Raw genomic sequence first — 15,373 nt, forward strand, 5'->3', positions numbered from 1 at the left:
AAATTAAGTGGGTTGAAATTGCCTGTTGATAGTAACTACATATCATTATTGATATTCCTGTTTGCATCAATTTCATGTAATTGCCAATAATCAAACTGATTGGAATTTAAAAAAAAAAAAAAACACAAAAAAAAAAAAATAAAAAAAAATTATACTGCCACTCAAGACTATTCAGACTCGAGTCTGAATAATTGGTTGATTGCACTTGCGCATTGGAGTTTGACTCCAAACAGGCACAGGAGACTACTAAGATTCAAGTCTGAGTAGTCGCAGCCTTCCTTTTACTTTAAAATACGTAATTAAACTTAAGAAGCTCCCTATTCTTAAAGAACAAAAAAATTGCAGACACACACACACAAACTCAGAATCGCATACACACAAAGGAAAAGAGATTGGGGAGAAAATTCGTGTCATGATTTTAAAAATATATTATATATGTAAATAAATTGAAATATTGAGCTTTTTTTTTAAATTGAGCTTTATATAGCGCAATATCCACTAAATGTGCTCAAAGCGCTTTACAAGGGGTCACTGGTCAACAACAACATTTAACATGTAGGACGGGACATGACGTCTGTTAGGCGATATTACAATTATTCGGACAAAGACAACGCTGTTAACAGCCAGGCACTCATTTTACACCTGAGTACTGTGAGAGAATTTGAGTAAAGAGCCTTTTTCAAGGACTCAACTATGCGCCAAGCACGAGGCTCGAACCCAGGATCTTCCGATCCGAAAGCGAGTGTCATACCACTAGACCACATAGCCGCACATATCTCTTAACGATGTAAGTGTCACATACCTTTACTTTAAAAAAATAAAGAAGAAGAAGAAGAAGAAGAAGAAGAAGAAGAAGAAGAAGAAGAAGAAGAAGAAGAAGAAGATTCTTATTCTCAGTCCTGATGTGAGTAAATTAAGGTGAAGTGAATCATAAATAACAATGTGAAATTCAATGTAAGTGTAAGCTTCAATTTAAGAAACGAAAACAGATAATGTGGACGTTTCGGGTTTCCCCTATATCAACAAAACATTTATTAGTTATTAGATTGAAGCTTACATTCAATTTCACATTGTTTTTTATTTCTTTGAGCTTCGAGCAGCAACATTTACATAGTGAGTGAAGCCGAAGCCAGTGAAGCCTGAAGTGAATCAGAATCTGTCTGTCATTGATCATACTAAATAAACTCTACCTCCTCTAGAACGCCAAAGAAATGTTCTTTAGTAACACGATCTGTCTGTTCTCCACATATTTTTTTAACCGAGGGGAAAAGTATATCAAGTTTCAGTTCTTTTTCAAGCACAACTGCATAAAAGTCGACAATTTGGTCAGCAGTGACATAACCCCTATTTGCACTGTCAAGCTGGTCGAATACGTTGTTGAAATCGTTCACGCCCATCTTTGAAATGCTAAAAAGGGAAATCTGATTATAATTTACAAAATATAGCAATTTCGTTCCATCTGTAGTCGCTCAGTAAATGAATCATATCAAGTTTTAACTTTTTCTGAGTTTTGATGTCCAATGGGCGCCATATTGTTTATGTGTTTCTCTGCAATAATGATGACGTCAATCACAAATCATGGTACGTCACTCCAATTTTCTGTGCAAAATCCTTTACTTTCGTTTTCATTGGTGACAGGCTGATCGCAACGGATTGTCTCGCCCAATATTAGTTTTCATATTAAATCTTTCACTATGGTAAAAGGGGCTTGTAAATCAGTTACAGACTTTTCGAAGGGTTTATATAACGACCCATTTAAATGGTAAGAAAATTTACATATTTTGTCCTTGAGAGGATGTGTTTCTCCTCACCCTTGGGGCACACGGTCATATTCATATTCATATGTCATTTTCACCTTCTTCGGCCTTCGCTTTCGCTTTATTTTGTGGGTCATTTTCACAAGGTTGTCATTTTAGGAAGGATGCCATTATTTGACCAGTACGGTGCGATACTTTTTCTCATTATTCGGCCGTACGGTCGGATAATTTTTCTCATTTCTCGACCGTAGGATTAGGATGAGAAAATTTTTCTCATTCAATTTGTTGACGATATAATTATGGTGGGATGATTTTTCTCATTAATTTATTGGGGCGTATGTTGGTTGGGATGATATATAAAAATTAATTGACAGTGCACCACTCCATTTAATAATGCGACCAATCAATTTTTAAAAATGAGGATTATGTATTTTTAAGATTGCTTTAATTGTCATCTTATCTAATATGTGGTAGGACACTCGATTACAGATCGGTCGGAAGGTCATGGGTTCGAACCCTGCTCGGCGCATAGTTCAGCTCTTGGAAAAGGTGCTGCACTCACAGTCTCTCACCGTACCAAGGAGTAAAATGAATACCTGGCTGTAAACAATGTAGTCTGTAGGAAAAATAATAATATCGCCTAACAGGCCATCGTGTCTCATCCTACATGTTGCTGTTGGTCAGGGACCCTTTGTAAAGCGCTTTTAATATGTTTAGTAGATATTGCACTGTTTCAAAGTAGCAATAACTATGAACATTTTTGTGGCAAATACTACATTTAAATCAAAGCCCAGTCTCGACTAAGTAAAGATCTTTTTGAATTTTGAAAATGCATTCATAAATAAAAAAGTTATGCAGTTTCAAAGGTGTCATTTATTTGGATGCCCTCAAAGAGAGAAAAAATCCAGAAAATAGAGGACGCTTTTTCTGCGTTTTTTTTTTTCTGGTTTGTTGCTGTATCTCGCTTAGTATGTGGAATTAGAGATTGAGACTTGGCAATTTTATAGCAAATCTCTCGGAAAATATGATGAAGACATCAGAAGAGTTCTAACTTGTATTTGTTTAGTTTAAGAGCTGTATGGCTATGGTCAACCATTATTTTGTTAAAGAATGTACATTTTGATCATTTGGAACATTTCGAAGTGTAATTTTGTGTCTACAACCCATACAAATGATACGAAAAATGCCTCCTAATTTATTGTTGATCAAAAAAGTCCCTTGAGACCATGACTTATGTTATTTCTGGTATTTGTTTTTGAGAGAGAGAGAGAGTGTTAATCTACTGCGAGGAAAAGAGAAGTTGGACAAGTCTATTTCAAAGGGGACAAAGATTGTTAAAAAGTCGAATTATCAGCTGATTATTAAAACAAAATGCGATAGCTGACAACATCATCACCCCTAGGACGTAACAATGAAATAAATACCTAAAAAAGCATGCGAGAGTTTGTGACCTCAGACTTTCACGTGCACTGCTGCCAGATGGCCATGCATGTGGCCAAATGTAGAATTTTGTTTCTTTTATTAAAATCCCATCATTTGTTCATGAGAGAGAAAGGTATATGTTTGTTTTTAAGGGTTTCACAGTGCTTGCAACAAATGTAAGATTATATCAGCATCAGTAAAAGGAAGTAAATGAGATAATAAAAAAGAAACTACTCTTGATTAATTACATTTCACGACTACTCGAGCTATCAAATTAAAAGAAAAAAATTAATCTTTTTTTTTTCCTTGCAAAATCTCGAAAATTTGCAAAGAATTTCAGACTTTGGGTCCGCAATGCATATCAGTGATATTTAGCAATTTTTTGTGGCCGCAAGTGATGCAAAAAACTGCAATGCCAGATATTTGCATTTCCATCACAAAAAGGCTGACACCTGATTGAGGCAGCATGAGAATGACAGGCTAAGACAAAACAACATTCGAATTCGGCGCAAAATCTCAATTAAAATACCTCCCTAGATCCAATTGATGTTCTGATGAAAGAAATGAGACCATTGGTTCAATTTATGATACATTTTTAGATAGCGATGGCGATGGAAGAGTTAAGAGGGCCAGTCTTAGTAGTGTAGGCCATATGAGTTTCTATTTAGCCACTTTTGAAGTCTAATTTGGTCAGGTGGTAGTCTTGCCATCTACCAGCCTTGCCTCGCTGATGACATTTTCGTGTCGAGCGATGGGGGGGGGGGGGGCAAAATGTTTTGTGCTAGTACATGAAAAGTACTTATAATAATAAATAGAAGTGTGCTTATGTAACCTTTTTAATGGTGTAATCTCTCCTCTTGGTAGTTGTAGAATTATTTTTATCGGTCTTCTAGTAATCGCACAAATTTTGCTGTTTGACAAATCTAAAATGACCTCTTTACTAATTGTGTGCCAACTTTCAGTCATCATATTCATTGATAAACAGCGTTGTAATGAATTTTTAAAAATAGCATACACGAAATCGCGGTGAATAAGTAAGATAAAGGGGAATTTGTTCAAATAGGGAACAGGTGTAGATTCCAAGAGCACACTATTAGTGTACCTAGTACATTCCTTCTTCATCGCCATTTTGTCTCCCACTCCCATATCACCTTTCTTTTTCTCGTGGTCTAAAAGTAAGAACAAAATGATCCGACAATATCCAGCATTATCGCACAGTGCAGTCAAATAATCACATCATTTTCTAAACGCCTTCCATAAGCTCCCCGCACTAAGCCTTAGTTTAAGGGAAACAACCCAAGTATTCCTTGACTAACCCTAAGGAAAAGAAAAGCCTACAGTACTACAGTTCACCCCACTTAAACACTCCGCTCACATTCCCGAAAAATGGAATGTTTTTTATATAACAGTACAGCTCTTCTTTAATCGCTGCAGCTTTATTCCATCTTGATTTCTACAAAATATCCATCAGCGGTGAACTGACATTCGGAATCTACTGGGTTCGTTCAGCCACTCAAAAGACTGTGCCTGGGATAATGAAGTTGAGGATGAGTCATCGGAATGTGACACACCACCTGTGACAAACACTAAACAACTTGACATAGTGGAAAAACTATGCCGCTTCATCCATGAAGAATGCTTGACAGTTGATCTACCAACTCTGTCGAGATTAGAGACAAGGATTTATAAACAGCTTGCACAGTTTAGAAAGCAATCAATGCTTCATGATTACTATTCTTACCAACAATAATTTCACATTTTGTTGTTGATAAACAAATATGAAAAAGAAACAAAACTCCCCAAAAAACATACCTACAACCAATAAAGAACCCCCCCACCCCCCCTTCCCAACAAAAAAAAACAAACTCAAAAAGTCTTCTAAGGGGCCAAGTCTTCACCATGATGGTCCCAAGCCATATATTTATATTTATAAACCCAAAATGATTATTGTACACTGAACAGATATATGAAATATTTTACATATCAAGTTTATTATATATATAAACTTTTTAATACTGCCCCCTGTTATACCACCAACTTTTTGCCTGGAACATATAGTTAATCTATATAAAAATCCTAGAGCTTCGTTTTAGCGTCTTCCGCCATCTGCCAACCCATGATGAGAACACCTTAAAGACAAAATGCTTGTTATACATCCAATACTCCTCAACAAAATTGTCTTTCAAGATTTTTATCACAATGAAAAAATAATAAATCTGTTGGATACTTTCTATTTTCATTTTTTTTTTTTTGGGTATAATAACTGTTTAGACCTAGTTATTAAAAGTATTATTTCTAATTAGAGTTCAGACAGTGATTCCAAATACTGGTCGAGTCCTATACAACATTGACCAAATTCATTATACTGCCATACATGTTGGTATAGCAAGGTTTCACTGTATATCTGTGTATTCAGTCGGACATAATGAAATGGGCCCATTTTGTCTTGTTGAATCAGAAAAAAAAAAAAAAAATTGAACTACTGTCTCAAAGCAGTATAAAATGATTGCATTACAGAAAAATTTTAAAAATTTGTATTTTTCTCAACATTTTAATTCTAAGTTTTCTTTTTGAAATTTAATTCATCCTGACATAATACTGTTTTGAGATGGTGGGTCTCACATTATGACAACCAACCTTATGAAGAGTTCAGGAAACTCCAGCAGAATGAGAATATACTAATACTATGATAATTTCCATTCAGGATCAATAAAGTAAATCTTGTCTTATAATAAGATTACTGTACTGTTTTTTTTTTTTTTTTAAATCTTTTCTTCTATCAGGCAACTTGTAAAGAGTTTTGCACTCTTCACGGTCTCTGTATTCTTTGCAAGAGAAATGGCTGCAGCAACTGTTGAGGGGTGACAGCAAGAAAACTATTTTATTGAAATATTTAAGGTAAGCAGTATTTTAATTTATAATGAATATATAAATACATGAAAAATATTTAGATAAAGTAATCATTGCTTTTCTGCACAGTGCTCTGGAGAACTGAAGAGCATGCATTTATCCAATATATGAAGGGAGACAATCCTTGTTGACTTTAATTATGTCAATAAATCATGGATTATCTCCTCTTGTAATGTATACATTGTTTTTAAGGGGAGGGGCGACACCTGAAACTATTTTCAAGAATAATGGCTATATCCAATATCTTTTTATATTGGGACATTGCTCATGACCAATGGATTCGAACCATGTGATTTATTTCGGTGGGCGTGTCCGGTTGCCATGGTGACGGCCGCCATCTTGGATTTTACTCTTCTCTGGGTGCTATTTTTAAAAGTTACTTTCTCAATAAGTTTCCATGGAATTTTCTTGACATTTTGCATGATTGTATTTTTGTATATTATTAAAAAAAATACAGAGCATTTTAAAAATATTTTTAATAGATTTTTATTTATAAATTTAAAAAAAAAATAATTTTTCGGTATGATAAAAATCATGTTTTTTGACATAAAAATGTCAATTTTTCAAAAAATAATAAAGATATTTAAAATTCCTTCTGTATGATTTTAGATAATCACTATAGCTCTAGACATACAAAGTTTTAAACAAATTGATTGATAAATGACAAAATAAGATAAAAAAGATTGTTAAAAAATGTCATTTTGAGAAAAACGAGATCAAAGATAACAATGAATGAAAATAATAAGACAAAACGGTACAACCAGCTCAAAACATACCAGCACCGTATGAGGGTCCCCCGTGTTCTTTTTCTGCCTCCCTCTGGGCTTTTTCACGGGTCTGAGCTTTCATTTTGCCTCTTTTTTTTCTCTTTATGTTGAGCAACCCTTATGCTTTGGTCAAGTCTTTTTGACTCTGCTTCCTGACTCAACATCTGGGAGTGTTTTCCCAGTCCACCGATGCTCAAAGACACTTTCAGGGATGTTATTTCTGTTGGACCAAAATTATACTCTGCACCAAACTCAACTTTTTTCAGGGAATGGAAGTATGTTTTATGGCATCTTGACCAAACAGAATTATGAAACCTTTCGTTTGGATTTTGTGCTGTCTTCATCTCACAACAAATCATATACACAGGCTTCAAGTGCTCATGAAGCAAATCAAAATTCAAAGGTGTATGTAGACGCTGCTTGTGTCAACAGGATACACATGGGCAGCAATATATTTTTTATAAAAGCATATGGAGTCCGGTTCAGGAGGACAATACCTATGTTGAGGGAAGTCATTGGTGGAATAACCGTGGTAAAGACCGGCAAGAATAGCCCATCTCATTTCTTTCCGCTGCGGCATTGCTTGGAATCGCTTTATCATAATACTACTATCACACACCAAATTCCAATCAAAGATTTGTGGCCACGGATCAACCATGAGCCATCATAACTTTCTTGCTTTCTTGGCTTATGTAGCAAATAATTGTTGCCAACGTTTGGATTTTTTGGTCACTTTAGGTATATTTATAATAATCCAGTAAAAATTGGAAATATTTAGAGATAATTAACGTGAATACGTGTCAAAATTTGATAAAACAACTGATCAATCGGAATGTAAACAAATCGTAGTAAAAGTAATAGTAATAGAGGCGAACTTTCACCCTGACTCAACATCCAATCCCTGGCGCGGAGTCGGAGGTCGAGAACAAGGTCAGCCAATCAGATCGCACCATTCGTGATCACGTTGTATTTACCTGACAACTTGACCTCTTATCAGCTGTTTGACACACAATCTTTGTTCGCGACTAACAGTTTCTAAACCCCTCCCCTGCCCATATTGTGATATTTATGAGACTGAAACCTTGTCAACTAGACGGGCAAAGAGTAGACTAAACTATCGATATCAAAATCTACAACATCGATATGTATTATAATGCTTTTCAGCCCTATTATTTTCAGTTGAATTCTCACAAAAAATTGAAAAGTTTGGTATTTTCATGTCGACTTCCATGTTTATGAAAGACGATTTACAGACTTTATATTATCCAAATCACCTTCACAGTGCTGAAAATATGTGAAAAAATGATTGTTCTTTTATAATAAATAAAAAACTGAAATTTTATATTTTGACCCAAAAATCGATAATTCAGGTGTCGCCCCTCCCCTTAATCTCATCCACTTATCAAATGGGACCACTAAGGCTTGTTGGAATTTTTAAATACAAAACCGCATTTAATACGATAAATGATGCAATTTCATTTTTCCATAATCTGGATCTTAAAACACAGTATTTCTCCGCAGTTTTCGCAAAGTGTGTATACTTTCTGCTTCCAACTTGCCAATAATTTTTAGTTAAACATCGATAGTGATATTCTTGTTCTTGGTTGCCATGTTTTTGATAGTTAGCCGGCCATGTTGTTGATAGTTAGCCGATCAAAGATGAATGACAAAGCTCATAATGATTATAACTTTTACATAAAGAGTATTTGAAAACGGATTCATTGCTTTCAACCAATCATTAGGACAATGCATTTGGTGTCTATAGCTTGTTTTTCGTACTCCTGTTTATAGGACATATTAACATATAATTCACCCATCTAGTTCTTAGTTCTTCAAAAAAACTTATATTAAAAAAAGACATAACTTTTATGATTTTGTTCTCTTTTTATCAATGATCCATTGTTTCTCTCTATACTATATGTATTCTTTCTGCCTCTTGATTAAATTTCAAATAACAAATAAAAGTCTCTCTATAAACTACTTTTTTTTTTCTCACTCTTCCTGATAGCTTTGAACTTTTTTCTAATATAAGCTTGTATTTCATTTATGAGACTCGTCGTCTCAAAGCGGTATTGTGTCGGGATGAATCGGACCTTGAAAGTAAATTTAAAATTAAAATGATAGTGCTAATACGATAATGATAATAATAATAATAATAATAAGAAGAAGAAGAAGAAGAAGAAGAAGAAGAAGAATTTAAAAATAATAATAATTGTGATAATAATAATAATAGATCTTTTAACTATAGCATTGAACAGATATTTCACTCATGTCTGTGTTTCTTTCCCTCTGTTCCTCTTATTATTATTCTACACAACATAAACATTTGTTACAGTTGATGTCAAATTGAACCTCGGAATTTTCTGCAATATAATTATAATATAGTATTTATTTTACACCATATCTCAGAGAAATAAACCGAACTCTATAATTCATTTTTTGAGGCTTTCAATTCAAATTCCAGCAGCTTGTCCTTCCTCCATCCCCACAACATCCCGACACAAATACTGCTTTGATATGGTTTGTCTTATTCATATCTTTTCTTTTTTAAAGATTTATTCGTATATTCTTTTTTTATATATATATTCGCAGCAATCAAGCGGAGTTCATACAGTTCTGTTTGCCAAGATGACAACTGGGGTAGATGCTTTCCTCCCTCTTTTGTTGCTTAAATATTTGTTTATATTATATTTCATTTGAATGAGAACACAATAAAATTTTGGTTTAAACAATGCTTTATTTAGTTTCTGTCATTCAATTGTAATGATAACAGCACATGTAATGCTCTCGAGAAAACGACAGGGGCATTTTTAATCATGGGTCGGTCATAACACTTTTTAGAATCTCCTAAAGTCTTATTACATGTATGTGAGTGACTTTATGTATATATATATATATATATATATATATATATATATATATATATATATATATATATATATACAGTCCACTCCGGATAATTGCAACACCTTTGGATCAGCGAAAATGTTGCGATTAACCGAAGTCACTCACATATTTTTTTGCTGAGACAATTGTTTCAATGCCCTCCATGTCGTCAGTCGACATATGTCCGTAGTGTGCTTTTTACTTTCAAAGGATCGATATTTATTTTATTTTATTTGCGTCCTTACTTCCGTTGTGTTGTTGATTTGGCGATGATTAGTCAGATTAGTGTTGTTATGTAGTGACATGTTGTAGTGTGTTCTCATTGCGTGTATGTGTGTGTATACACATACACGCAATGAAAATGCACTACAACATGTCACTACATATACAACACATACACACACACACAGAGCACAACTGCTGCCACAACAATAGCAATAAGCTCTATCACACCATCATCATCATCACTCACCACAACATTATCACTAGACTCTCACCTTAACTGCCAACGACCATTACAACTACAAGCATCTTTACTGCCACAACTTCTATACCACCTTACCCTCAGCACACGCGCAACAGTTTGTGAAAGCCCCCCCCCCCCCCCCCGTCAAAATGCAAGATCAGAGCACCTGCTAAAGAGAGCACTTCGTAAGTTGTCTATTGCAACCAATGGGATCAGCAGTTGTTTCCTTGAGCACTGCTAACGACAACTCATGAGGCGGTGTTCTAACCTAAAAATTACTTCACAGGGCAGGGCTTAGTGTCAGGCTGTAACCCTTAATTAAGGCTATGAGTGATGGATTTCCGTTTAGTTTTAGGGCGTGGGGATGTTGGAGCCCTTGGGCTGATTGTTCCAGCAAATTTCGCCGCAGCCCTGCCTGGACTCTTTTTTTTTTTTCTCTCTCTCTCTAAAAAAGGGATGAAATCGGATTGATTAATTATGTTTCCTTTTTACCCCCCTTATAAATCATCTCTCCACTGTCAGAAATGTTGAGGTTAATATCACCTCTCCATTGTCATAAATGTTAAATGTTAATAATGCACTTTGTACCCATAGGAGAGGAGTATATCCCTCGTGGTAGATATCCTGCAGCGGTGTCAGTATGGGAAATTTTGGCGGTTTTAAGTTTGCTGCAAGAATTGTATCACTCTCACTTAGTGTTTCAACTATATTTCAAATCTCCTTTTAACTTTTAACTGGTACCCATTGCCTTACATTTTCTGTCTTGGTGGGTCATTTGACCATTTGACCATTGTCGATTGGCAGCCTTGCCACCTTTCCTTTGTCTGTCATCTGCATTTTTTGCCAAACTGGGACCTAAAATTTGCCAAAAAGACCAAAATATGCGGAGGAAAACTAAGCGTTTCAGTAAAAATTAACACGCGATACAGAAAAAAATTATATAAAAGACAATTTATTACATTTAAGGACTTGAGAAATGAAATGACTGTGATTAGTGATAAGCGTTGTTACAAAGATTTTAAAGGACCATTATCCGTAGAGAGTAGCTTCCCTTGGTTTGGGCCCCGGCAAAGCTGCAATATTTCTCAAGTTTCGCACTTTATTTTTTCGTTATTTTGTTTCCGCTTTTTTTTTTTCCCCAAAAATTTGCACGCGATTTGCCAATTTTCCCAAAATTTGCCACGATTTGCCAATTTTGGGAAATTTGCCAAAATTTGCGGATCGCCCTGATATTTGCGGCCGCAAAAAGGCAGATGACAGAACTTTGTCCTCTCTATGCAGCTTTGTTCTTATTTGGAGATGAAATATTTGGTTTATCCTTTTATATATGTAATCTCGCCTTTTCATACATTAGATAGTATTGTTAGACTCTTTGATGCATTTCGGGATTGCCACTGGAGACTTTCAGATGGTGTCAGGCTATAGCTATAAAAATATATTGCTTTTTACTCTTAGCTCTCCATCTATTCTGGGGCCGTTTTCATGAACGCGGACTAGGGCTTATTCTCTGACTTTAGCAAATGACTTGAAAAAATCGGATTTCATTTGAGCTGACTAAGCAAGTCCGGGACTTAAATCACGGCACCTCCGGACTAAGTTTTAGTCATTTGTCGAAGCAAGACTTCATGATTTAGTCTGAGTTACCAGGTGATGTCATAGCGTCAACAAGATAGCAGCTATTTTTAGGTTGAGTGCTCTTCGCTTAGGAAAGAAAATACGTCGGTTACGAATGACGGAGACAAAAAGTGTCCTGTTGCCATTGACACTGGCTTGAAAAAAATATAAGATAAGTGCAGATCGTCAAAAATACACATTTTTGTGAGTAAAAAAAAAAAAAAAAAAAGAACTGAATCCATCGGGTCGGTCATTGAGAGTGAATGAAAGACTCCGTAATCAAAGGGTTTGCGTCAAAGGACAACAAAATAAATGATTAGAAAGTATAGTGGAGACAAAAGTTATTCTTTTGACATTGCAATTGACTGAAATAATGTGATTAATCAGAACACACTTATTTCTCTTTTGTGTGATTATTATTTTTTTAATTTATTTTTTTTTGGTTCAATTTCTTGAGTTTCAAACTCACACCGAGTATTCGAGGGACGGGATAAATAGTGATGAAATTCAAATTTCCTCTCTTCATCAAAATTTGTTTTAAGAAAAATCAAAGCTTTCAGGGTTGCCTGGCTCAAACTCCTCCTTCGATCACTTAAAATCATATTGTACAAAGAAAAACTCCTTTCAACATGAGCAAAGCTGATGGTTGAAAACATAAAACGGCGTGAACAAGCTGTGAGGGAAGTCACAGTTTCCTGTCAAGAATCCCAAAAAAGCTGCAAGTTTAGTGCTTGTCTTGGACTGATCCCAAGGACAACTGGTCCTAGTTTCTTTGGTGTAACGTCGAATTTCATCTTCTGGGACATCATTCAGTTTCAGTCCTGGCACCCTATGAAGTTCAGTAGTACATGGCAACTTCATGACCTAATCTTCATCACGGCGGGGAACGCAAATTTCGCAAAAATAATTTTTTAAAAAGAATCAGAGTTTGTCAAAAATTTGCAAAACGTGCAGATTTTGCGGTTGCAATGCAGATCAGGAAATTCTTCCTAATTGTGCGACCGCAAGCTGTGCAAAAAAACCGCGGGGCCAGCATTACAGATTGCATCCACAAGCAAACTTGAGTCTGCTGCTAGGCAATGTGTAAACAAACAGTTTCATTGGATGCACATGACATGCTTAAGGCTGACCCCACGGTTTTTTTTCAAAAAATATTTCAAAACTTTGCAAAGAAAATGATGAATTTTGCAGAAGAAAATAAGTATCTACATTTTGCAAAACATTTGCAGGTTTCTACACCTAACAACTAACAACTACATGCAACCCTTGTAATAAATATCAATGCGGAATTACACAATTTCAAACTACTACTACTAGGTACTACTAATAATGGCTTGTTTGTTTCAGTGTCTGGTCTTGTCACAAAAGTCAAGCAGTGTTATGTGTGATCAGTCGGATGGGTGACTGATCGTGAAAAATACTGAAACCGTCGTTATGTCTTGGCTAAAGCAGTACACAAAGGAAGTCGAATAGGCGACTGGTACTGTATGAAAAGGACATATGCTTCCATACGGCCTACTGGAAGGATAAACGAAATGCACATTGTGAAGCGCATTGAGCATGGATATCTGAATCTGTAGAAATGCGCCATTTAAATGTTATATTGTTGACTTTAATGGTAGAATACAGGTTTACGCTGTCAGTATCAGGATTTGTCACAATAATGTTACTGCTCTCAAGATGAAAACGGTTATTGTTTTTGTTTTTAAGGATTTTACGGCGCTTGCAACACATTAAGGTCATATCAGCGCCAGCAAAAAGGAAGAAAATGGGATAGTAATAAGTTCAAGAATTACAATTAAAGCACCCAAGAAAGACAAAGGAGAATTGGATCAAATAGGGAACAGATGTAGATTCCAAGAGCACACTATCAGTATACTTTGAGATCTCCTAAAAGTCTCATCCAGACACAAGCACAGACCCTACTAAGACTAAGAGGAATACACTCAAATGTTTACAAATTATATATAATACATAAACAAAACATAATACAGTGCATAACAGATTTACAAGGGGAAAAAAATATCATCTCCCAAAACTAACTATACATTTGACTGTTTCCCTCTCAGCCAGGGCATCTGGCCAGGACAGAGGACAAAACTAAGTAATCTCATTCCAAGACAAAGAAAGAAAGCAAGTTGGAAAACATATATAGGGGGATAGAAGACGCAGTAAGTACCTCCCTGCCCACTATGGAAGGTCAGGAACCCCAGCCAGGAAAACGATTAGGTTTGCCGTTACCAATGTATAAATTATAAGGAAAAAGTCATGATGATTTTAAAGATTATCAACATGGCCGTTTAATGAAAAAGTGTTAAAGATGCTTACAATACAAAATGAATGAGTCTTGCAAGTGCAAGTGTCACCATTACCGAAAGACGATAACGATTTGATAGTTCATATAAATATAATATGCTAATCTTTTCGACATCAAAGTAGTTTTGTAACACGGAGACAACTTCTGTTTACATAGCTCTGAATGGAAAGTACATATCATTGTCAACAGAAGTTTGGAGGATCTAACTATAAAAAGTTGTTGGTCTAGACCATGACCCACTTGAGAGTACTATAGAATCATTGCGGTAGACTTGTACCTATGTATTAAACTCACATGACCAGTGATATTTGGGTTAACAGGAAGAGGAACATAAGTAATTATAAGTAATTAGTCAATTATTTTAAGGAGTTAGAGTTAGAATAAAGCTTATTTCATAATGTCCCCCTCCCCCCCCCCCCCCCCCCCCCAAAAAAAAAAAAAAAGAAAATAATTTTTAAAAACAAATCCTTCACTGTGCATCAAAATGAATTTGAAAACCCCAGTTATTGAGGAAAACATTTTTTTTTTTGGGTTTCAATTTAAACTGTATCAATGGAAACCATAACTTGCTTTTTATGACAAGACCTCTGATATTATTATCATGAGGACTAGCTCTCACTCAGTGACCCACCCTTCTTTATCTGAAGGCCATTATATAATATCACCTTTATTGTCATTTCATTTATATTATTCATGCTGAAAATCACAAAAATAATATAGAAATTTGATATATCTCCACGTATCATCCTGTGAAAAAAAGAGAGAGAGAGAGAGAGGAGGAGGACTACAAATGATTGTTTTAAATGTGACTTTGGCCAAAAATGTGGGTTGTCTTGAGTGGAGGGGGGGGGGGGGGGGTCTTGAGGCCAGCTGACCCAAAGCTGACCTCAGCTTCCAAAAATTATTTTAAAAAATTTTTTTCTCAAAAATCACCCTTCAACTTTCTTTTCAACTTCTTATTTAGTAAAAAAAAATTTAAAAAAATAGAAGAATAAAAAAAACCCTATTAAATTGCGATTTAAATTTCTGTATTAATTTTAAGTTTAAAAAATTGTCTTTTTTATTTTTTTTTAATTTTAAATTTTAAGTGGGGTCAAGAGAAATCTGACTATAGGCTGACATGCAAGGGGGGGGGGGGGGGGGGTAAAATCAGCTGAAAAAAGCCGACGTCATCAAAGAACGGTTCCATATTGCTCATCAGTAATGGTTTCCTGGTAGCTGTTGATTGGACATC

The 15,373-nt window shown here is 35.3% G+C and overlaps 1 protein-coding gene and 1 long non-coding RNA gene across 2 annotated transcripts in view; one reads left to right on the forward strand and one right to left on the reverse strand.

The window, feature by feature from the left end:
- Positions 1-1,573, reverse strand: part of LOC144975984 (uncharacterized) — a 61,885-nt gene extending 60,312 nt beyond the window's left edge. Inside the window, exon 1 of the mRNA XM_078920234.1 lies at positions 1,191-1,573. Within this exon, the coding sequence (XP_078776360.1) occupies positions 1,191-1,397 (207 nt within the window). The 5' untranslated portion in view covers positions 1,398-1,573. The remainder of the gene's footprint in view (positions 1-1,190) is intronic.
- Positions 1,574-1,603: 30 nt separating this feature from the next.
- LOC144975985 (uncharacterized) lies at positions 1,604-9,590 on the forward strand. Its single transcript, XR_013646013.1, has 3 exons — positions 1,604-1,762; positions 5,963-6,077; positions 9,449-9,590. It is a non-coding gene; the product is annotated as an uncharacterized LOC144975985 (long non-coding RNA).
- Positions 9,591-15,373: the final 5,783 nt, after the last annotated feature.

The sequence above is a fragment of the Berghia stephanieae genome, chromosome 6, assembly GCF_034508935.2.
Source record: "Berghia stephanieae isolate SIO BIC M18660-M18661 chromosome 6, UCSD_Bste_1.3, whole genome shotgun sequence".
Taxonomy (NCBI): Eukaryota; Metazoa; Mollusca; class Gastropoda; order Nudibranchia; family Aeolidiidae; genus Berghia; species Berghia stephanieae.